At 64.2% G+C, this 22,830-nt stretch overlaps 2 protein-coding genes and 1 long non-coding RNA gene across 3 annotated transcripts in view; 2 read left to right on the top strand and 1 right to left on the bottom strand.

Annotated features, from left to right (window-relative positions):
- The window catches only part of SEMA4A (semaphorin 4A), a 78,523-nt gene that overhangs the window by 31,277 nt on the left and 24,416 nt on the right, over positions 1-22,830 (top strand). The window lies entirely within an intron of this gene.
- LOC309850092 lies at positions 812-6,623 on the bottom strand. The gene is made up of 2 exons (XR_014304085.1): positions 6,064-6,623; positions 812-1,480 (listed from the first exon to the last, which is right to left on the bottom strand). It is a non-coding gene; the product is annotated as an uncharacterized lncRNA (long non-coding RNA).
- LMNA (lamin A/C) lies at positions 2,775-20,844 on the top strand. Its single transcript, XM_082703393.1, has 13 exons — positions 2,775-2,789; positions 3,646-4,244; positions 14,439-14,595; positions 15,652-15,777; positions 16,010-16,180; positions 16,306-16,431; positions 17,060-17,280; positions 17,375-17,600; positions 17,873-17,980; positions 18,081-18,200; positions 18,584-18,673; positions 19,373-19,642; positions 19,934-20,844. The coding sequence occupies exons 2-13, from the start codon at positions 3,889-3,891 to the stop codon at positions 19,958-19,960; spliced, it is 1,998 nt and encodes a 665-aa protein (XP_082559519.1). The 5' UTR covers positions 2,775-2,789; positions 3,646-3,888; the 3' UTR covers positions 19,961-20,844.

Below are 22,830 nucleotides of genomic sequence, written 5' to 3'. Positions count from 1 at the left end.
TCCTGGCATTTAGTGGGTAGAGGCCGGGAACCTTCCCCCCCATAACAAAGAAACCTCCAGCCCCAAATGCTGGGAGCTCCGAGGCCCCGCCTTAAGTGAAGAATTTAACTTTCCAGGCTACGATTTCCTCCTCTGTAAAACACGGCTATTTCTAGTCTCTAGCCTGCAGAGCTACGGTGGGGGCTCACCAAGGTGGCCCCTCACAGCCGCCCGTGCCTCCACCTACTCCCTGCCCCACTCACCAGTCATCATTAGCTTCTGGAATCCCTACTGGTCCAGGTCCCCCACCCCGCTCCCCCACCCCGCTCCCTCCAGCTTCCCTGGTGTCCTGGCCAGGGCCTCCTCAGCCTCTTCCCCTCTCAGAACCCGCACCCCCGAGTTCTTGCGTCTGGGGGCCCCTGCTCCTTTGGCACCTTTGCCCAGGCTTCCTCTGCGGCACCAGGCCACCCCAGCGCCTCCCACGCCTTCCACCGAAGTAGCGTAAGAGAGCGAAACGCGTCCTGGATTTGGCTCAGGCTCCTTGGTCCAGGCTCCGAGCTCAGCCGATTCCTTAGAATCTAGTTTTGGGAAAGCGAGTCTCACCTTTGGGAAAGCGAGCGTCTCCAGCCGCGAGGGGGTTCTGTGGACCAGCTGAGAATGTGCAACGGTGAACTTGACTGGAAAAGTGTCACTCACTGTCCAGCGTCGTCCCACTGTGTGTCTGTATTTAAATATTTATCTATTTAAGTAATCTCTACACCCCAGGCGGGGCTCGAACTCCTGAGCCTGAGATCCAATGATGTACTCTACTGACCACAGAGCCAGCCAGGTGTCCCCAAGTGTGTATCATTTAATCACTGCAGCGTCCTTGTTTTATAGACCAGGAAAGGGAGACCAGAGTCACACCCCTGAGAGCAGGGCCCGGCGCACTCAGCTCAGGTAAGAAACTCTGAGCCGCTCCTGTGAGCCACATGTTAGGAACAGAGCAGGTGTTAGGGACACAGATGACCGAGACTTGGTCCCTCCTGTCTCTCACAGCACTTTTGGGAGGAAGGCCCATGGAGGAAGGGAGGCGCGGCAGGCCTTGTGCCCTTCTCCAGGGTCACTTCCTCAAGACAGGTGCCACCTCCACTGCCCTGGCCACGCCTTGGACTCACCCCTGTATTCTGATAATACTCATTCCTGCTCCAGCTCTCGGGCCTCTGGCTTCCATCTGGAATTCACTCTCCAGTCCAGAGTCCTCTGCTGTTCTGCAGCTGCCGCGCTTGCTCGTGCTTCTCCCTTGGTCTCCCCACCAGTGGACACAGTAGTAGCCTTGCCTCTTCTGGGCACCTTGCCCATGTTGAGGTGAGGAACGGAGGCCCTGAGAATCCAGTAGCAGAGCGAGGAGGGAGAGGCAGGACTGGAACCTGCTCCCCAACCCAGGGTCAGGTTCCCTCTTCTGGTCCTGGCCTCCTGTTTTCTCCTGCTGCTGCTGCTGCTGGGACTGGGGATCTGTGGCCTAGTGGGGGTGAGAGCAGACTGATGGAATGGGAGTTAGGATCGAATATTCAGGATCGAGGCCCACTTTGAAGTTTGGATTTAGGATTGAGGCTTTCAGTGCTGGTGGTAAGAGAGGGGAGACCCTTCAGAAAGAGCCTACAGTGAAATCTGGGCTAAGAGTCCACCCCCCTCCTTTCTCCTGCCTTTTTTCCACAAAGATGAGGAGGTCTGGGATAGGAAGGGTTAAGTGTGGTTTTGCTTCCCTGGCCAGGAAGGGAAGCTGGGCCTGTCTGGGACTGGGTGGGGCAGAGGGGGGGCTCAGTGCCCGGAGGTGGGGGGGCCTGAGGCGGTGGGAACAGTATGAGCCCTGTCCCTCACGTTCCACTGGCTAACCCACCCCGCCTCTGCTCCTAGTTTGGGGAACAGAAGAGGGAGAAGCAGAACAAGACTTTTTGTTTTGTCTGGGAAGCTGAGAGTGGGGGCCACGCCCTGGGGGGAGAGGGCGGCCTGGGGGGCGGGCTGTGTCCTGGGTCCCTTGCTTGGGTGTGTCCTGGACGGCCACCATCACAGAGATGGGAAACGCAAGCATCCCCTCCACGGCTCCCTCCATAAATACTCAGAGTTCCCATCCTAACCCCACTCCAACCCCTGTGTCCTCTGAGGCTGGGCTCCAGAACCCAGGGAAGAGGCCCCCCTGCTCTGCTTCCCTTTCCTATTACAGAAACCCTGATATCCCGGAGCTTTAGGCATTAGCAACATAATTGAGTTTTCTGGGTTCTTCACCAGAGCAGAAGTCATGGGAGGCACAGGGGCAGGATGTGAACTCATGTGGGTTCTGGAGCCTGGGCCCTGCTGCTTCTTAGAGAGGGAATGATTTGGGGACTCAAGGCCAAGGTCTGGAAATCCCTTTATAGTGAATTCTTGAGGGCAGGTTCCCGTCATTCTGAGGCCCTGTGAGCAGAGGATGAATGATGGGTTAGAGAAGGAGAGGTGGTGGGTGGGGCCCGGGCTAGGATTGCTAGCGGAGGACAAGGCTGATCAGAGGAGTCCTTGGTGAGGCCTGGGGTGGGGACATCTGGGCACGTCCCCTGGGTGATCAGTGGCAAAGCCGACCTGGCCAGGGAGGTCTGTAGTGATAGTGCAGCTGGAGGGCTGTGGGGTCTCTGCTGTCCCAGCCCCCCAACACCGCCTCTCTGGCTGAAACCAGGACAGAGACCCACCACTGGCTGTCCAGCCCCTGCCCTGCTCCCCCTTCCAGGCCCCTCTGGGAACCACAGGAATCTGGGACCCGGTGTCCCGGCAACGTGATGAGTGCACGCACAGCTCTGGTATCTGTTTTAAATTATCCGTTAAAATAAGTTCAGTCTTGCAGTTGGCAGGGCTGGATAGAAGGAGCAGAAAGGATGAAGGGGGGGGGAGGGACCTCCGCAGCCTCTTTTCCCAGTCACTTGGGTCTGAAGAAGGGGTAGGGATGGGTGCAAATGCCTGGGTCCTACTCCTGGCTTTCTGCGGGGAGCCTGCAGCTTGGTGCTGGGGTCAAGGACCCAAGGCTTGGCTTTGAAGGGTGAAGATGGGGCAGAAGATAGGGAAAGAGGGACCCCAAACTTCTGGCCCCTGCCCCCCAAATTGAGGGTTAAAGGAACTCAGGATCTAGAACTTCCCCGCAGCTCCCCAGGGAGCTCGGCATTCCCTCCCCACCCCACGCTGGCACACTGCGATGCTGCTTTGAATGGGCTGCCCACATGGGGAGGGGGTAGGGGTGACTCACTATTACTACGGGGAGGAAGGGGGGAGCCGGCGGTGGAAGAAGAGTGAGTCACCCCTATGGGCACCAGGCTCAGCCCTCCCCCCACCTTTCCTGGATCGGCCTGCCTGACGCCCTCCCGCGCCTTCCCCCCGCTTTCTCTTTCCTCCTGGCCTTTGCCCACCCACTCCCAGCCTTTGGCTGGGCCTTCTCCCCGGGAAGGCCCGAGCCGGTGGGGGCAAGCTTGCGGCTGGGAGGGAGCCCTGGGAGCGGGCGGACCCAAGACGCGGGAAGCGCGGGGCCGAGCGGGAGCGCGGGCCGGGGTGGAGCCCCCTCCGCCGCGCCCCGCGGTCCTCGCCCCTCCGCGCCGCCCCCTCGCCTCCCGCTGCGGCTGTGCGGCGGCCCCTTTAAGAGCGGCGGCCCCTCCTCCCACTCCCTAGACCTATTAGAGCCCGTGCCCGGCGTCGGTGACTCAGAGTGTCCGCGGGAGCGCCGCAGTCACCGCCGCGCGCCCAGGTCCCGAGGTCCGACAGCGCCCGGCCCAGAGCCCACGCCCGCCAGGAGCCCGCCGAGAGCCCGCCGGCCCGCGCGCTCCGACCCCGAGCGGTCTCTGCCCTTCGGCCCGAGCCCCGCGCCCTTCCCGGGACCTCTGCCCTGTGGGCAGCGCTGCCACCCTGCCGGCCATGGAGACCCCGTCCCAGCGGCGCGCCACCCGCAGCGGGGCGCAGGCCAGCTCCACCCCGCTGTCGCCCACCCGCATCACCCGGCTGCAGGAGAAGGAGGACCTGCAGGAGCTCAACGACCGCCTGGCGGTCTACATCGACCGGGTGCGCTCGCTGGAGACGGAGAACGCCGGCCTGCGCCTTCGCATCACCGAGTCCGAGGAGGTGGTCAGCCGCGAGGTGTCCGGTATCAAGGCCGCCTACGAGGCCGAGCTCGGGGATGCCCGCAAGACCCTCGACTCGGTGGCCAAGGAGCGCGCGCGCCTGCAGCTGGAGCTGAGCAAAGTGCGCGAGGAGTTCAAGGAGCTCAAAGCGCGGTGAGTGAGCGCAGGTGGCGGCGCGCGTGCGGGAGCCGAGAGGGTGGGCGGGCCGTTGCCCCGTCGGATCCCGCCGGCCGGCGGCCGATAAACTTGGCCTTCTAGTCCCCTCCCTCCCCGGAACTGCCCCGGCGGGTGACTGGCAGTGCCAAGGGAAATTGTCAAGACGGGACAGAGAAGGGAGGGGTCTCTGGCAGAAGGCGGGGTGTCTAGGGAATGGTGGGGACAGCGGGCCAAGTGGGGGCTGACGGCAGGCCCACAGCTCTGTCCCTGTCCGGTCGGGGGTTGCAGGCCGACGGGAGCCAGGGGCGCTGCCCGTTCTAAGAAATCTGGGCTCTCAGGACACACTGGAGTGGGTGAAAGGGTCCTGTTAGAACTTTCTTGGCTGGCTTGGCACTGTGCCAGCTGTGCCCAGCCTGTGTCTGGACACCTGGTGCCCATTAAGACGGAGCACCCCTGCTGGCAGTCGCCCAGTGGGGCTGGAGAGAGGTTAGCGGGGCAGGAATGTGGAGGTGACCCCCTTGGCACAACTCTTTCCGGGGTTCCAAGAGTTGGGAAGCTTTCCGCCCTCTCCACTCGCCTGTCTGGGACCTTCTCTGGGCTCTGACAGGCCCTTCAGCCGGCCCCAGGAGCACCGCTCCCCCGCAGCTCCCACAGCCCTTGGCCTGCTTGGCCCAGGAATGCAGGAGAGGGAGGGAGACAGAGGGCAGAGGCTCCCGGCTCGCTCCCGGCTCCCTCCGGCTCAGGAAGTTGTGTTGTGTGTGCCCAGGTCTGGTGCACCAGCCTTGGCCTTCTGCCTGGTGCCTGACGCTGGGCGGCCCTGCTCCTCCCTGCCTCTCCTTGCTTGGGGCGAGCCACTCTCATTTCCCGGCCCCACGGAGCAGTCTTTGCTGGGCCCGGTCCACTCAGCCACTGACTCTGTTTTGATCTTTGCCTTAGGAAGCTGCTGGAATACAGGGACATTTTTGAAATCCAGCCGTTGGCCACTTCAAGCCCCTCCTACCTCACCCATCCCTGCCGCACCCTACCCCACCCTGCTTGACTCCACCCTCTTTTCTCAAAAGGCCTTTGGAGCCTGGAAGTTTAGGCCCCTTTCCCTGGGCCCTAAGGATTTACTTTCCTCCTCTCCGTTCCCCTTTTCTCCAAGCCAAGGAGCACTGAAGGTGCTTGAGATCCTTGGGGTGGCCGGTGGGGGCCACGGCTTGACGTCCCTTCTTTCCCTGCCTTTCGGTCGTCTTCAGACTGGCTCTCCTCCCGGCCTCTCTGGATCCGGAGATCCAGATCTCGCCCTGCTCTTGGCCCTTCCTCTACCAGGCCCCAGGCCCCATGGGCGTGGCGGGTCTATCCCCTCCTGAAGACTGGGTGGGAACTGTGGCTGCAGACAGGGTCACTCGCCGGGGGGCATTGTTGCCAGAAGCCACTCCTGTCTTTTTGCAGTAGTGACAGGAACTACTGAGCGAGCAGGACAGACGGGAGGCAAGCTGGGGGGGTTGCCCAGAGCACCAGCGTGTTAGATTAGTCTGCCTAGTCTGCCGCTGCCTGTTCCTGCGAAGGGCATTCTCAGCGGGTGTTTTGTGGGGTGACACTGAGACAGGATGAGTAGTCAGCCGTCCCTCGCTAACCCAGCCACGCCAGGCTGTCTCCCCAGCCTCGCGGTGCAGCTGTCCAGGCCGGGGACGCCAGGCGGGTGTGCACGCACGTGGGGCAGGGGCGGGGGCGGTGTGTGCCCGGGTTATATTTAGCTATTTCCCTTTCTTCTCCCTCTCTGATCCTGGCTGGGGAGGCTGGGCTTCCGGAAGCGAGGGGTGGGTTGACACACCTGGATCTCGGGCTGCTGGGAGGCAGGTGGAGACGAAGCCTCGACTCCGGGTGTCTGTCCCCGTCTCTGTCCCCAGTGGAGAAGACTGGATTCCTTGCTTGTCTTTGTGTCCGCTGTGTCCAGGGCGAGAAGAGTAGAACTGGGGAGAGAAAGAAAGGCATTGCCGTGACTCCTCCCACAAAAGCCTAGGGAGAAGGTGTTGTCTGGTTTAATGTTTAATGAGAGCGCAGAGGTCAGGGCCAGCGTCTGGTTGGGGCGCGGAGCTGTCTGTAAGATCCCGTGGCAATCCCTGGCCCAGTCTGGTACCTTGACCACACCCAGGGCTTTGGGGCGCCCTCTGGTTGGGCTGGGTAATAGGCTCCAAGCAGAAGCAAGCACACACCCCCCCACATTCTGTCTATGCTGGAGTCTAACGTGTTTGGACAACTAAGCATGGGGGTACGGGTAGCTGAAAGCACCAGGGGAGCCCTCCTGGGGGCCAGGCTGAGAGCTGGGCCCCAACCCAGCAGGACAGCTGGGCGGCTGACTCAGATGCTGTCCCCCCTCCCTTCCACCCCGGTGGCTTTAGAAGAGACAGCGGGACACAGGGTGGAGACAGCACATGTCTTAAAGGGAGGGGGGCGCGAGTGCCGCACCCTCCCCGTGCTCCCCAAGGCATCCTGGGAGCTTTCCGGGGGACCCCTGCTGGAGGTCGGGGGCCAGGGCCCCAGCGGGGGCCGCGGCGCCACAGGTGGGTGCAGAGCAGAGTCCAGGTCCAGGGCTGCAGGCCGCAGCACGGGGCTGAGGTCTGCGCCTTCCCGCGTGGAAGTGGAGGAAGGCCGAGTCAGAAGTGGGGAGATCCTGGACCCACAAAGCAGAAGCTCCTCTTCCCCCAGGACGAGGCTGGGTGTTTGACAACTTCCTGTATTGTCTGCTCCAGTGCGGTCCCCAGGAGGCCGGGCAGGGAAGCGGAGGCCCAGGCTGGTCCCAGCGCTCAGTGGGGCAGAGGCTTGTCTGGTCACAGAGCAAAGGGGTGTCGGGTCAGGACTTGAGCATAAGCCTCCAGAGTTCGAGTTCAGGGCCTGTGCCACGGGAGCCGACTTCTCTGGCTTAGAGGACAGGGCAGGGTCCGGAGGGCGGGTGTGGTGGGGCGGCGGAGGCTCACTTCCCCCGTCCGCAGGTGGCACTCTGAGACCAGCAGGGCCAGCGACCCCGCCATGCTGTCCTGTCCTGCCAGGGTCTGCTGGTAGCCAGCCTTTGCTCTGCCCTGTACCTGGAGAGACCCAAGACCCTGCCAGGCCAGGGACCCTAAGACAGAACTCTGCAGGGCTGGGTATCCTGTCTTGGGACTTGGCCCAGGAGGTGTCTACTTGGAGGAAGGACGCCGTACCCTCTGGCGGAGATTGAAAGGAACAGGGACGGAGGCCTTTGAGCAAACCTGGGCCCCTGTTCTCACCTGAGGGAGCCCCAGTGTTCTCTCTCGCTGCCCCCCGCCCCCGTCCCTGAAGTCTACATTCTGCTTTGAGGCAGTGAAGGGGCAGCTAAACTCACGGACTGAGCACTGCGTGAGGAACCCAAAAGGGACAAAAGAGACCGCACCTCCCACCGGGCTTCCCAAGTGCCTCCCTGTGACCACAGGCCCGGCCGGTCCCTCCCCCAGTCTCCATTCTGAGACTTGCCCTTGTGTGGGCAGTGCCCCTCGTCCCCCCAGTACTCCCCACCCTCCCTCCCCCGGGATTCAGTAGTTCAATGTCAGGGCTGAAGCCAGGGGCAGCTGTGAGAACAACTGGTCGGCAGGGCCTTCACCTCCCAGCTGGGCCTCTGCCCCTCCCCCAGCCCTCCCCTCCCGGCCCCTTACCCTGTCTGGCTCAGAGGCCTAGCACTAGGGCGGTGCCCCCCCAGTCCCGCCTCCTGGAGCCCCAGGGTCCTGGAAGAGACTCGGGCCAAGCTCTGATGTTCTGGTCAGGAGAGCGGTTGGAGAGGCTCCTGTCCTTTAACGAGGCGGCCACCAGCAAAATGACAGCCGGCACGAGGCCGCAGGAACAGCCCTGGGCCTCCATGCCCTTTACCCTAGGCTTGGTCCCGCTGCCACACTGCTGTGTGACCCTGAGCCAGTCACCTTCCCTCTCTGGATTTCCCCAGCTGTGGAATAAAGGGGTGAGAGCAGGAGGTGTCCAGAGATCCTCAGGTTCCAAAGTAGCACAGGGACCCACGACGTGAGAACACAGCCCTCCAAAACACCAAGCCATAAATGTTATAAGCTATAAATGTTAAAATTAAACATACTTAATGTGAACATAATTAACAGCCAATGGTGTTCTCAATAGAAATGCTTCCCACGAGCTGCGGAAGGCAGAGCGCAGACACGCTTCTCTGTTGTCAGAGGTTGTGCGAGCAGTTCACAGCGGTGACATTACACTCTCGGTTTAGGCTTTGTTTTTATTGCTGGTAAGAAGGGACACTTCACGGTCACGCGTCTGCGTCCAGGATGGTGGGAAGGGCCATGTTATACAGGACGGGCTGAGGGCCACGGCCCGTGCTGGGCTGGCAGGGACTCCCGGGAGGGGCCGCGCTGTTACCCGCGGACGTGCGGCTGACCTTGGGCTGCCCACCCATTCCCTTCCCTTCCCGCACCCACTCCGGCTCCCCTAACCTGAGGTGGGGCTGTGAGGAGGACTTGGAGGGGGACAGTTTGGGAAGAGGGGGCAGGGCGGGGTGCCCCCTGTCCGTGTGTGGGAGAGGAAGCCAGGATTAACTCTGGCTGCATCCCAGGCCCAACGCAGGAGCTGAGTCACGGCAGAGGGCAGCGTGAGGGTGGACAGGAGACCCTGAACTTGCTCGGTCAGAGAAGGAAGGGCTGGGGGTGGCCTTCTTTTGAGGGGTGCCGTGGATGTTCTTGCCCAGCGGCAGCAAGAGGCAGGAGGGCGGGATTAGCACGGGGGACAGAGGGAGGGGACGGACACAGGTGTCCCTTTAGGGCTGGGTCAGAGGAGCTAGGGACCCTTCTAACAAGGGGCCTGGTTTCTGGGGGGTGGCAGGGATGGGGATTTCCAGGGCCCTCCTTCTCCTGGGGTTCCAAGCTGGCACCTGGAGCTGGAATGCGGTGGGACCAGAACTCCTAGGTCCTCCCACTTCCTTTCCTGATCTTGGGGTGTGGTTCCCACCCCCTCTTGCTGTCATGGGGTTAATAAGCAGAAGCCACCAGGGGGAGGGTTCATGCATCCTAAAGAAGGGACTTCTGAGTCAGCTTCTTGTGGGGGAGCCCCTAAATACCCCTCCCCCCTGGACATTCCCCACGCCCCTGCTTTTGGTCTAGCCCCAGGCCTCAGCCGTGCATTGCCGTGACCAGGCAGGAGGGACTTCTAGAGAGATAGGCCAAGGAGAAGGAAAGGGGAGTTGGCAGGGACCTTGAGAGAGCCGTTGGTCAGGAAGCCAGCTGCCTATCGTGCAGGACCCCGGGGCCCAGCCTCTGGCTGCGGGCGCCTCCTGCCTCCTGTCTCGGTACAATGCCACGTTGATACACCCAGCAGCTGTGACTCAGGCCTGGCCCCCCGCCAGGCCCAGCGCCTCTGCTGGAGTTGCGTCTGAACATGTCCACAGGCCTCCCAGCCCTCCTGTCAGTGCCAGTCCCTCCCCCTGCCCCCCGCCCGGAGTCACCACCTGGCTTTGTCTAGGGTGGGGGACAGTTGGAGCCCCGCGGCTCTGGACAGGGATCTGAGGGCCTCGAACCAGGCAGAAGCGCTGGTGTCACACCCAGGAGAGGCCCGGGGGAGGCAAAGCCATGCCCGCACCTGTGTGGGGAGGTCCGGGTGGGTCCACCCCAGGGGCCCACCTGTGCTCTCTGGCTACGAGGTGCTCAGAAGGCTCCGGGGCCTGGCAGGGCCGGGAACACCCCTCCCCCACAGTTCTGCTCCTGAAGGTCTCTCTGCCCGCGAGGACTGGTACCTGGAGGCCCACATGTCCTGTCTCCCCACAACCTGCCCTTACTAGAAAGCGGCGGCTGACCCACAGCCCAGCCGCGCAGCCCGGTGGTGGGGACCGTCCAAGCCCGTGGCTTCGCACACCGTTTGGGCGCCATGACTCTCCTGGGGAGGCCGGGGGAGCACGCGTCCCAGGCTTGCTACCCGGGGCCCGAGTGCCACCCTCTGCACCCCCCAAGGCCCCCTTGGGGTGCCCCACTGGCATTTTGGGGGCTCTGTCCCCATCTGCTGTGAGTGTCCTCAGGTGACCCCACGGGCAAGCCTTCTCGGGCCAGGGTCGGTTTCCCCAGCTGCGACCACACAGGGGTTAGCCCAGGAGGAGGCCCGGCCTGCGGGCGTTCCAGGCACAGACGGGAAAAGCCCCGGATGTAAGTGGACAGAGCGTCCGGCCGGGGTCAAAGCAGCCGCAGAGCATATGGCCGTGGCGCTGGGGATAGACCAGAGCGCCAGGGCAGGGCAGAGGCCGTGCAGCCTGCGGGGTGGGCTTGGAGGGACAGAGGGAAGGAAGGACAGATGGGAAGGGGGAGCTGCCGGAACAAAGTGGGGGGGTGGCGGGGGGAGACACCCTCGCTGGCAGGAAGCGGGCTTGGGCCCCGTCTGGAGTCCCTGGAGGGGAGGGAAGAGCTGCCTGCGGCCCAAACCCCCGCCCTGCCCTGCCCTGCCCTGCCACAGGGGGCGCCCTTCACGGTGGGGCTCAGAGACCCTGCCCACCCCTCCCCTCCCTCCTGTCCCGGGGTTGCCCAGCCATGGGGAACTCTGTGTGCCGGTGAGCTGAGGGGCCCAAGGGGACCGGGGAGGGAGCCCCTGCAGGGCTGGGCGGCTCCTCAGGGACCCCGTGGCCACGTTCCCCTCCCCCTCCTAAGTCTGAGGGTGGCCTGGGATCTCTGAGCCCCTTGCCTGCTCCTCAGGCCCCGGGGGGGAGGAAATGGGGGCCTCCCCCGCCCAGCCTAGCAGTTGTCCCTAGCAACGGGGCCCAAACAGGCCTGGGCGGCCTGGCTTCCATATCTGGCATCGGAGCCAGCTGAGGAGGGTGACTCAGTGGGCGGGCCAGCACCTGGCCTGGGGCCCACCCGGCCCCCGAGCTTCCCTACCCTGAGGCCTCGGCCCTGCGGACCCCGGGCCCCTGCAGACCCCCGGCCGCGGGCCCCAGCTCTCCGCACGCTGCCCGCCCCAGCCCACTGTCCCTGTCCGGTCGAGACGGCAGCAGGACGCCCGGCCCTGCTGGCCTCACAAGCCCACTGGGACGCAGCCACTCCCGTGCTCGAAGGACCTGGACGCAAGGGCTGGGGCAGGACGTGGGCAAAGTCAGGGTCTCCCCTGTGGGTGCTAGAGGATTTCCCGACCCCTGCCCGGCATTGTCCCCCCAGGATGAGTCACCTGCAGCCCCGTTCCCGCCCTTCCCGGCGCCTGGGCCGCCCCACCCACCGCTCGCCACCAGCCCCAGTGGCCCTGGCACCTGAGGGGCTGACCACCTGGCCAGGGTCTGCTCGGGGGTCCCTGCTGGGTCTAGGCAGGCAAGGGGCCTGGCTTTGCACTGTCCCAGCCGTTTCCTGGAGTGGGCACGTGGCTCCCCGGCCACACAGCGCCTGGGGGCTGAGTCATGAGCTGTGGGTGGCTGACAGTGTCCCACACATGGGGGCTCTCCACCCCACATGAGGAAACCGCCAGCGCCCCCTCCTTCCCTCTTTGCCGGCGGGTCCTGGCTGCGGTCGCCAGGACAGGACGGGAAGGCTCATCGCCTCCTTGCTGCTTCGAGGCCCCTCTGCTGCAGCTCTGCCGCTGCCCCGTGGACGTGAGCCTCCGTGCTTCGGCGTCCTCAGTGACACGGGGAGGGTGCCGGCTTGTGGGCCGCTGTGCAGACCAAGGGAGCGAGCATGGACCCTTAGAGCAGTGGCCACTGTGTGACGGGCGCCCAGGCCTGCTGGCTGCCTCGCCTTCCTCTGATGAGCCTTGTTACCCACACCGCCGTCGCGGAGAGTCGCGGGTGCAGCCCCGCAGACCGTGCGCTGGCAGAGGGCAGCAGCCGGCCCCTCTGCCCTCAGCCCGGGTCCTGCGCCACGGCGGGCAGGCGGGATCCCCGCAGAAGGCCTTGGGAGCCAAGGCAGGGGTCCCCCACAGCAGGATTGAGTGGGACCCCGGTCCTGGGCCACTGCCGCCTGCAGGCCCTTCACTTGGGTCCTCTGTGCCTAGTGTCCTCATCTGAGAGCAGGGGCCTGCGCCGGCCCCCCGCAAGCCCCTCCCAGTCCTCTTGTCCCAGAGCGGCTGCAGCACCGCCAGCCGCGGGTGTAGAGGCCTCTGCGGGCCTCTGGAGCGGGCCCAGGAGCTGCCGTCTGGGGCCGCACGGCTTCACTTTACCAGCGGTTTCTTCTTGGTTCCTCCCCCTGCCGCTGGCTCAGCTTCGGAGAAGTTCTGAAGTCATGGAAAGTTGGGGCTGTGTTCCCAGCCAGGGGCTGGGCCGGATGGCAGCCAAAACCTGAGCTGGGTTTTGACTTTATTTTTAGCTTTTCTGGCTGAGTCGGAGGAGGGGAGACATCCTCCAGGCCTGGACGGGCCTCTCTGCGCGGGAGACAGACGCTGCCCCATCAGAGGGCTGGTTCTGGGGTGTGGCCGGCCCCCGGGCCCAGCGCGCCTGCAGGGGCGCCCTCTCTAGGTCTTTGCGTCCCCTGACCCCAGCTGGGTGTCACCGTGTCCCCCTCCTGGTAGAGCCCTGCTAGAGAGCAGTGACCCCGTTTGGAAAGTCCTGGGCGGTGGCAGGAGTTCGCCCCCGTCTGGGCTGCGCCCTGCACAGTTTCGTCAAGGCTCTCTCGGCCTCGCAGGGAAAGGCTGGGTCTCTTAGAGCGAACGACTTTTGCCAAGGAGAAAAATGTTGAAGGGCCACTCTTCTTGCTTCCAGGACAGAAGTCCCCCACCCCCGCCCACGTTTGCTTTTACTTTCCCTTTAGTCTCTGGCTCGGGCTCAGGACAGAGGAGTTCCATGAGGGCAGCTGGGCCCAGGCCCTGGGCTCCTTCCCTCCAGCCCCGGGGCTGCTGCTCTCTCTCACCACATATTGCAAAGTTCTTGGGTTTCCCAGAGGTTTGGACCCCTCTGTGTCTCTGATTCACTATCTAGCAAACATAACTGGGGGCCCAGAAAGAGAGGGAGGTGAGAGCGAGAGCCGCGTTTATCTGGTTACTTGGCTAAAGCTTCGCCCAGCTGGAGGGGTAGGGAGGTTCAAACCTGGAGACCCAGGGGCCACATCTGGAGCCAAATGCTGAGGGTTGCGGCCCAAGGGCCAGGCTTAGCATTCTCTCCTGCTCTGATAAGGCCTGGAGGGCAGGCGGCAGCTGGAACCCCTGTGCTTGGCCCGGATCAGGGGCCAAGACATACCCGGACTGGGTATGAGAAGGGGAGGGGTCAGTACCACGCTTTGCTGTCCTCCTGCCTGAGGTGGTTTTTTTTTTTTTTTTAAGATTTTACTTATTTGTTTGAGAGAGAGAGAGAGACAGACAGTGAGAGAGAGCATGAGCGGGGAGAAGGTCAGAGAGAGAAGCAGACTCCCCGTGGAGCTGGGAGCCCGATGCGGGACTCGATCCTGAGACTCCGGGATCATGACCTGAGCCGAAGGCAGTCGTTTAACCAACTGAGCCACCCAGGCGCCCTCCTGCCTGAGTTTTAAACAGACCATCCCTGATGTGTGAAAGGGGCTAGGAGAGGTGGCCCATCCCTTTGGGGCCCAAGGTGCAGTAGGGAAGCATGGACCCCAGGGCTGGAAGCCTGGCTGTCTGAGCCCCTGTAGGGAGGGGGGCCTGGCCCGGTGGAGAGTGGGTGGAGTCAGGGAGAAGGTTAAGGCCTTGGGGCGCCTGGGTGGCTCAGTGGGTTAAAGCCTCTGCCTTCAGCTCAGGTCACAATCGCAGGGTCCTGGGATCGAGCCCCACATTGGGCTCTCTGCTCAGCAGGGAGCCTGCTTCCCCCTCTCTCTCTGCCTGCCTCCTTGCCTACTTGTGATCTCTCTCTGTCAAATAAATAAATAAAATCTTAAAAAAAAAAAAAAGGTTAAGGCCTTGTGTGGGAAGGGGCAGGAGACAAAGGTGGCCCTGTCTCTTTGGGAAGGAATGGGAGGAGAGAGAGGGAAAGGCATTCATCTCCTGGGATTGCTTTTGCCCTTGGCCCCAGGCACGTTCCTGAGCACTGAGTCATGGGAAGGGTGGAGAAGCAGGAAGGGGGTTTGGGGGACCTTGGGGAAAGTGGGAGTCCAGCCCCAGGGGCAGGCCTATGCCAACAGACCAAGAGCAAGGATGCCCTCTCCTGGCACTTCCCGGGACAGGCGGGCCGGCCGGGCAGGCCTCTGGGAGGTGACTTGTGGCTCCCCGCTGGAGCCAGGTTCTCCTTGGGGCACAGACTTCTCCTCCTAAGCCCACTCTTCCTTGCTTCCTTAGCAACACCAAGAAGGAGGGCGACCTGATGGCCGCCCAGGCCCGGCTCAAGGACCTGGAGGCTCTGCTTAACTCCAAGGAGGCCGCCCTGAGCACCGCGCTCAGCGAGAAGCGCACGCTGGAGGGAGAGCTCCATGACCTGCGGGGCCAGGTGGCCAAGGTGAGGCCGGCCTCCGGCGCCGCTGTGACCCTGCCTCCCCCATGGCCACGAGCAGGCCACTCTACTCCCCCTGCCGGCCCCTGGCCCCCCCTTGCCCGCCATATCGCAGCCGCCTCTGCCTGCGGGTATCCTGCAGCGGTGATGCCAGACCCCCCGTCGCCGGGAGCCCAGCCGGCTCAGGGGCTAGAGCTTGCGAGTCCAGATCTCGGGGCCGCAGGGTGGAGCCCCACATCGTCCGTAGAGCTTATGTTCATAAATGAAAGAGCCCCCAGCCGCATCCACGTAACTTTGTAAGGAGCCGTGCCTGGCCCCCATCCCTCCTGGTTTGGCTGTGCCATCAGAGAGCTGTGCTCCCTCTGGACATCAGAGCCTGGGCTGGTAGTGGGGGTTCATCACCGACGGGACGCAGGCACGGGTATGGTTGTACTGACTTTCGAAACCCCCCACCATCCGTGCTGCCTCCCATCTCCCAACCCAGGCTAGGGACGGAATCCAGGAAGCTGGCTGGCTCAGCCTCCTCCGATCAGAGCACGGGCACAACCAGCGTCCGTTGCCCACCTGCCGTCGTGGTCCCTGTCCCCTCCCGGGCCCTGCCACAGCAGTGTGCCGGACAGACGCGAGAGTCCGGCAGGCTGACTGCCAAGCCCGGGCTGGGCCATTGCCCTCCGGGCCTCCCACCTCCAGCCGCTCCCTGCACCACTCAGGGGCCTTCCCACCCCCGGGCCTTTGCACAGGCTCTCTTCCGCACCCTGGCCAAGGCAGTGCCCCCCAGCCCCCCGGCACACTTTGGTTTCTTGCCCCGTGCTCCTCTGTACTTTGGACACCCCCCACCCCATTCAGAGCACGTCCTGAGCTGTGCCCGGGAGGGATGCGAGTACCTGTCCGGAGCGGGTTCTGTGGGTGACGGGACACTGTGACCTCGGTGACCGCGGAGGCTCTCCGTCCCCCGGACCTGTGTCTGCACACGTGAAGGGTTGTGCCGGACAGACCCTCGGCTTCCTTGCGGCTCTGATGTTCCACGGCCCGTCTCCCTGATCTCTGCCCCCTTTCTCCCAGCTCGAGGCGGCGCTGGGCGAGGCCAAGAAGCAGCTGCAGGACGAGATGCTGCGGCGTGTGGACGCTGAAAACCGACTGCAGACCCTGAAGGAAGAGCTGGACTTCCAGAAGAACATCTACAGCGAGGTGGGCGGGCTCCGTGGGTACGGCCGCGGCGCTGGGGCTGCGCTGGGTGCCGGGTGCGGGCCTCCCCCGCCTGCCTGCCTTGTGCTCGTTGCGGGGCGGGGGACGTCCAGCACCCAGACCCCAGGGGGAAGGAGGGTGACAGGGCCTCCGCTCAGACGTAGGATCGGGCAGGGGGCTTGGCCACCCGGGCCTCAGCCTCCAAGGACCGGGTCCCATCTCGGGTCGCCCCCAGGAGCTGCGTGAGACCAAGCGCCGCCACGAGACGCGGCTGGTGGAGATCGACAACGGGAAGCAGCGGGAGTTCGAGAGCCGGCTGGCGGACGCGCTGCAGGAGCTGCGGGCCCAGCACGAGGACCAGGTGGAGCAGTACAAGAAGGAGCTGGAGAAGACCTACTCCGCCAAGGTGCGGCCCCCGGCCACCCCCACCCCCCCCGCCCCGGCTCCCTCGGCCTCCGCCCGGCCTGGACGGTGCCACCGCCGCCGCCACCGCCACCAGCAGTGCCCTGACCCTGTGCTCTCCCCCTGAAGCTGGACAACGCCAGGCAGTCGGCGGAGAGGAACAGCAACCTGGTGGGCGCCGCGCACGAGGAGCTGCAGCAGTCCCGCATCCGCATCGACAGCCTGTCCGCCCAGCTGAGCCAGCTGCAGAAGCAGGTGCCCCCGCTGCCCTCCCGGGGACGGAGCGTTCTGGGGGGGGGAACGACACAGTATGCCCTGGGGCCCCAGCCTGCCTGGGGAGCCTGGGATTCAGAGTCCGTGACCTGGTCTGGCCTGTGTGACCTGCGCTCCACAGAGCCTTGGTTTTACCTTTTTTTTTTTTTTTTTTAAGATTTTATTTATTTGAGAGAGAGAGAGAGAGAGCGTGAGAAGGGGGAAGAGGAGAGGGGGAAGCAGACTCCCCGCAGAGCAGGGAGCCCGATGCGGGACTCGATCCTGGACTCCAGGATCAGGACCCGAGCTGAAGGCAGCCGCTTAACCCACTGAGCCACCCAGGTGCCCCTTGGTTTTCCCTTTTGAAAATGGAGGCACCTCTTACCCTCCGTGAGGCTCAGTGCTGCGGCCGGCTGTGCGTTTGTGGCTGGAGGAAGCAGGTTCCAGCCCCAGAACGAGAGATTTCAGTTCAATACAGGGAAGGTTTTGGGGAAGCCAGCCAGGCCACGTGAGAGCCCCCAGCAGGCCCTGGTGGGGGGCCGGAGAGCCAGGATAGGGTCCAGGGTGGGGGGCACCGCTTGTCCTCCTCCCACACCCTGGGAGCTCCCCTGACCCCGGCTTGCTCGCCCAGCTGGCCGCCAAGGAGGCGAAGCTGCGGGACCTGGAGGACGCGCTGGCCCGTGAGCGCGACACCAGCCGGCGGCTGCTGGCCGAGAAGGAGCGGGAGATGGCGGAGATGCGGGCGAGGATGCAGCAGCAGCTGGACGAGTACCAGGAGCTGCTGGACATCAAGCTGGCCCTGGACATGGAGATCCACGCCTACCGCAAGCTCCTAGAGGGCGAGGAGGAGAGGTGGGTCGGGAGGAGCCCAGGGCGGGCCATGGGGGCGGGGGGGGGGGTGGCCCACCGCCAGCGCTGACAAGGCCTCTCTGTGTCCCCTTGCCAGGCTGCGTCTGTCCCCCAGCCCCACCTCACAGCGCAGCCGAGGCCGCGCCTCCTCCCACTCCTCCCAGACGCAGGGGACCGGCAGTGTCACCAAGAAGCGCAAGCTGGAGTCGTCCGAGAGCCGCAGCAGCAGCTTCTCCCAGCACGCGCGCACCAGCGGCCGCGTGGCCGTGGAGGAGGTGGACGAGGACGGCAAGTTCGTGCGGCTGCGCAACAAGTCCAGCGAGGTGGGCCTGCAGGCCGGGCTCGGGCTGCGCTCGGGAGGGAGGAGCTGCCGCAGGAGGGGACGGCCCTGGGACCGCGGGCTGCCCCTCCCAGGGCCAGACCAGGGCCAGGTGTCCCTCCACTGGCTGCGGGACCCTGGGCGAGCGGCTCAACCCCAGCACGCCCGGTATCTCGCTCTTCTCCCTGGTGGGGCCCAGCCCAGGCGCGGGAGCAAGATGGGCCGGGGAGCCCGAGCGCGCCTCCCCCACCTTCCCCTTCCCTTCCTTCCCGGCAGGACCAGTCCATGGGCAATTGGCAGATCAAGCGCCAGAATGGAGACGACCCCTTGCTGACCTACCGCTTCCCGCCGAAGTTCACCCTGAAGGCTGGGCAGGTGGTGACGGTGAGTGGCAGGGTCCCCTGGGGCGACCTTGGGTGGGGAGGGGCTGGTCTGAGGCTGGGCACGCTGGACTGAGTCCCCTTCTCTAACCCTGCCTCCCCAGATCTGGGCTGCAGGCGCCGGGGCCACCCATAGCCCCCCTACCGACCTGGTATGGAAGGCGCAGAACACTTGGGGCTGCGGGAACAGCCTGCGCACGGCCCTCATCAACTCCACTGGGGAAGTGAGTATGTTGCGGGCCGGCCTCCGGCTGGACCAGCCTCCCCCAGAGCTGGAGCCAGCAGCACCCAGCCCCGGGGGGCCTAGCTCCCTCCCGGTCAGCCCCGGGCCCCAGACTCTGTCCAGCGGGCAGACCCGGGGGGGCCTCCTCCAGCGGCCTAAGGCAGGGAAGATAGACAGCAGGGATGGATAAAGGCAGGAGCGCACTCCTCTGACCCTCACACAGTCCCCCACCGAGCCTGCCAGGTCCCTCTGGAGAAGGAAAGTCCCTCCGCTCCAGCGCCACGGAGGGCAGACTGCAGGGGGGTCACTGGAAGTGAGAATGCCCGTGCCCCTCCCCGGCTCTGACCCCCTGACCCCTGGTGCCTGGTGCCCCGTCCCTGGCAGGAGGTGGCCATGCGCAAGCTGGTGCGCTCAGTGACTGTGGTCGAGGACGATGAGGACGAGGACGGAGAGGACCTCCTCCATCACCACCATGTGAGTGGCAGCCGCCGCTGAGGCCGAGCCCACGCCGGGGCCTCCCGCCAGGCCTCTCCTTGCCAAAAATCGTCTCATTAAAGAATGTTTTGGAACTTCACACGCTGCCCTGGCTCTTCTTCTCTCCTCCCTGTACCTTGAACAGGGAGCCCAGGTGTCTGGGTGCCCTCGGCTGGGAAGGAGCGGGAACATCGCTGCCGTGGGGTGTTCCCGCGGGAGCAGCGGACAGGGTCTGGATGTGTCTCCCAGGAAGGGGCCAGGAGGACAGATGTGGGGCGCCTGGCCCTGCCTCTCTCCCCCCACGCCTGTGGCTGGCATTTCCTTTCTCTTCCCCTTCCTGTTGCATGCTCCCCCCCCTTTCTCCTTCCTGCAAGAACGTTCTCTTCCCAGTCCCCAGCCCCCTTGTCTTTGCATGGCTGCTGCCCCATGAGCTCGCTCGCTCTCCTCTCCCTCGTAAGCTTCGAGTGGCTGGCACAGGGTCCAGGCGCAGCTCCAGTTGCTGGTCCCCAAGTCTTCCTGACCCTCTGCTCCCCCACGGCTTCCCCTCCTCCCAGCAGGGGCCCTCCACTGGGGCCCCCAAGCCCAGAGCCCGCCTTTCTGCCTGGTGGCCCTGCGCACCGGAGCGCAGAGCGGGGGCTGGGCCCGAGCGCACAGTCCGGGGCTCGCCGCGTCCCGCCTGAGCCTTGTCTTCCTCCTCAGGGCTCGCACTGCAGCAGCTCGGGGGACCCGGCTGAGTACAACCTGCGCTCGCGCACCGTGCTGTGCGGGACATGCGGGCAGCCTGCCGACAAGGCCTCTGCCGGCAGCGCGGGCGCCGCGGTGGGCGGATCCATCTCCTCCGGCTCCTCGGCCTCCAGTGTCACGGTCACCCGCAGCTATCGCAGTGTGGGGGGCAGTGGGGGTGGCAGCTTCGGGGACAATCTGGTCACCCGCTCCTACCTCCTGGGCAACTCCAGCCGCCGCACCCAGGTGAGTCCCCGCTTCGCCTGCACACCTGCCAGCAGGGGCCGTGGGTCCTTGAGGGTTAGGTCAAGGGGGCCCTGTGGGCGGGGGAGAGGCCTTCTCTTCCGCAGCCCGGGGGAGTGGGAGCCTCCTCCCCCAACCCAAGGTCCCAGCCGGTGGGCTCCTGCACCCTGCCCCTCCCGTCTGAGCCCCAGACTGGAGGGCGGGGGCGGGGCCGGGGGCGGGGCCGGGGGCGGGGAGCGGGGGGGGGGCACAGGCTGGCGCTCACACGGCTCCCCTCCCCCCTCTCTCTCTCAGGGCCCCCAGAACTGCAGCATCATGTAATCTGGGACCTGCCAGGCCGGGTGGTGGTGGAGGCCTCCCGCTTCCGCCCCACCTCTCGCCCACCCCCGCCCTGCACCTCGTGGGACGGGGCTTGAAGCCAAAGAAAAGTACCCCTTTGGTTTTCTTCTTCTATTTTTTTTTTTTTTTCTAAGAGAAGTTATTTTCTACAGTGGTTTTATACTGAAGGAAAACAAGCAAAAAAAAAAAAAGAATCATCTATGTCAATCTCCCCTTGCTTTTCCCTGCCTCCCGGAAACTCTTTATCTGCCTTAAAACCAAAGAGGGCTTCTTCCAGAAGCCAAGGGAAAGGGATGCTTGTACGGAGCCCACTTTCTGCTGCTCCGCTCTGCCTGCTGCGTGCACCCCGGGGACCCCGTGAACATGGTGCCTGAGAGCAGGTGTGGAGTCTTCTCTGCCGGCCTCTGAGGGAGGAGGGCTGAGCCAGGCCCCGGGCCACTCCACCCTTCCACTCTACCTGGCTGAGGCTCCGCAGTCTGCCCCGCCCCTGCCCCACCCCTGCCCCAGCCCCGGGGTGACTTGGCTGCCCAGTACCAGCTACACTTGCTTTTGCTGTATTTTATTTAGACAAGAGATGGGAATGAGGTGGGAGAAGGGGGAAGAAAGGTTCTTTGAGCCTGCCTCATCTGGAAGCTGGAAGCAGGGGCTCCGGAGGTCAAGGTCACGTGGGTGCAGGGGAGGAGGGAGAGGGAGGGTAGTAGAGAGGGTGGGAGCCAGCTGTGGCCCCATCCCAGAGGAGGAAGGTGAGAGGGGTGGAGGGTGTGCGTCAGTGGTTTTGGCAAACACTAAAGAGCCCCTTGCCCCCCGTTTCCCATCTGCACCCCTTCTCTCCTCCGCCAGTCAATACACTAGTTGTTTCTATCCCCCGCTGTTGTGCTGTCTTTGTCGATGGGCGTCACCGAGTGTCCGGACACACACACACACACACACACCTCACATGGTCTCCCACATCCTCGTGATCACTGCTGCCCAGCCGCACCCCTGCTCTGGGGGAGACCAGCGGAGGCCCTGGAGCTCATCAGACACACACCTGGGTCGTCTGGTGGCTGGTGCGTGGGGCTTCCGGGTAAGCTGTGCCCTCCCCTTGCAGGGCTGTGCCCCTGTGGAAGTCCCCCAGAGAGGCAGAGCCCACTGGAGGGCCTGGCCTTCCTCCCCACTTTGTGCTCAGCTGGGGACAGTACAGTCGTCAGGGAGACTCCACTCCAGTGGAAGCCATACCCGGGGACAAAGGGGTGTCTCAGGCAGAGTGGGAGCCCCAGGAGGGAGTGGGGGGCCCATGGGGCGTGAACTCTGGTGAGCATCCTCTCTCCGGCCCATCAAAGATTCCAAAGCATCCCTGCCCTATTTCAGTGGCCTCTCCTGGTCTGAGCGGGACTGTGGCCTCTGCCGCTGGGAACAGGGTCTCTGAGCTGCCCACGGCCGCACCGCGAGTAGGTGGCCAGGATCCCAGAGCGCGGGCGTCAGCCCCCACCTCCACCCCCGCTCCTGTGACTGCACGGTCCCCTCCGAGCAAGGAGGAGCAAGGAGGAGCCTGCTCCAGTGTCTGCTCCCTGGGGTAGGGGAGTCCCGCGGCAGGGAGCAGTCTGGGATGATGGCGACCCCGACCGGGAAAAGCAGCGTGGGTGAGGGGACGAGCCCTCGCAAGTCCTGCAGGGAACCCTGCTGCCCCGCGGGCTGCGGCCCGGGGCCCCCGGGAGAGGGATGCTCACGGCCAGGGCTGTGCGCTGGAGGAAGCGGCCCCTGCCTGAGTCGGGACCCCCTTCCCGCCCTTGGCCCGAGGCGCCGGAGCCCGTCCTTGCACTTCCCGGGCCGGGCACCCGAGGGCGCCAGAGCGCCGCCCGGGCCGGGACCTCCGCGGGCCAAGGCGGCTGCGCGGGGCTGGGGCAGCAGGTGCGTCCGCCGCGCCCCCTGCCCGCGCGCCCCGCTGGCCGGCCCGAGACTGTTCATTTTAAGAAAATGTTTTGTGTCCCGTTGTAACGCTCCGTTAACACTGAGAACGCGGGTAAATACAAAGAGGGAAAAGTCACCCCTTTTCCACCCCCCAGGGCAGGCACCGGTGGGTTTCCTTCTAGATGTCCCCGGACACGCGCGGCCGCGGTCAGGCTCTCCCGAGGGTCTCCATCCCGATTCTCGGTGAACACGCGCGAGCGCCTTCCCGTGCCGGGCTCAGTCGTCAGCACGACCCGGGACAACACGGATCCCTCCGCGGGTCGCCCAGGCGGCACCGCCGACCCGGCCCGACCCGGCCCGGCCCGACCGCACTCCCGCCGCCGCACGTCCCCAGGGCTCGGGGGTTCCAGCACGTTCGCTTGTTCGCCCCGCGCGGGGCCGACCTCCTTGCTGACGTCGCTGGGCGCTTCCACGGGATAAATGTCCGGTCGGGACTAGCAGAGGCCCGGGGGCAGGGGGCGCGGTCAGGGCTGTTGGTGTCGTGGCCCGGCATCCTCCAGAGAAGCCCGACCCTTCCCGTTCCCACCTGCCCCGAGCTCACTGTTCCCCAAGCTCCTCCCCACGCCGAAATTCCTACCAGTTTTAATCTTTACCAACTTGATAGGAAAACAATTACACTTCATTGTTCTTCGGAATTGCATCTCCTTGAAAAGAAGTTGAGTGTTTTCTCATTCACGTATAATGGCTTTTTGCAATTCTTCTGGAATGAGTCATGTTTCCATATTTTGCTGTTTTTATTGGGAAAATTATCATTTTCATATTGGTTCTTAAGATTAGGGGAAAAAGTGCTCTCTCTTTAGCTATGAAGCTATATGCTTTGCAAATATTTGATAAAGGATATTTATTATATAAAAGTACTTTAAAAATGGCTAAGTGTATATATAACACCTCATTTCACCGAT

Source organism: Mustela nivalis (genome assembly GCF_964662115.1).
Source record: "Mustela nivalis genome assembly, chromosome: 16".
Classification (NCBI taxonomy): Eukaryota; Metazoa; Chordata; class Mammalia; order Carnivora; family Mustelidae; genus Mustela; species Mustela nivalis.
Note: the sequence above shows the minus strand (reverse complement) of the source record. Positions and strands in the feature narration are given on the sequence as shown.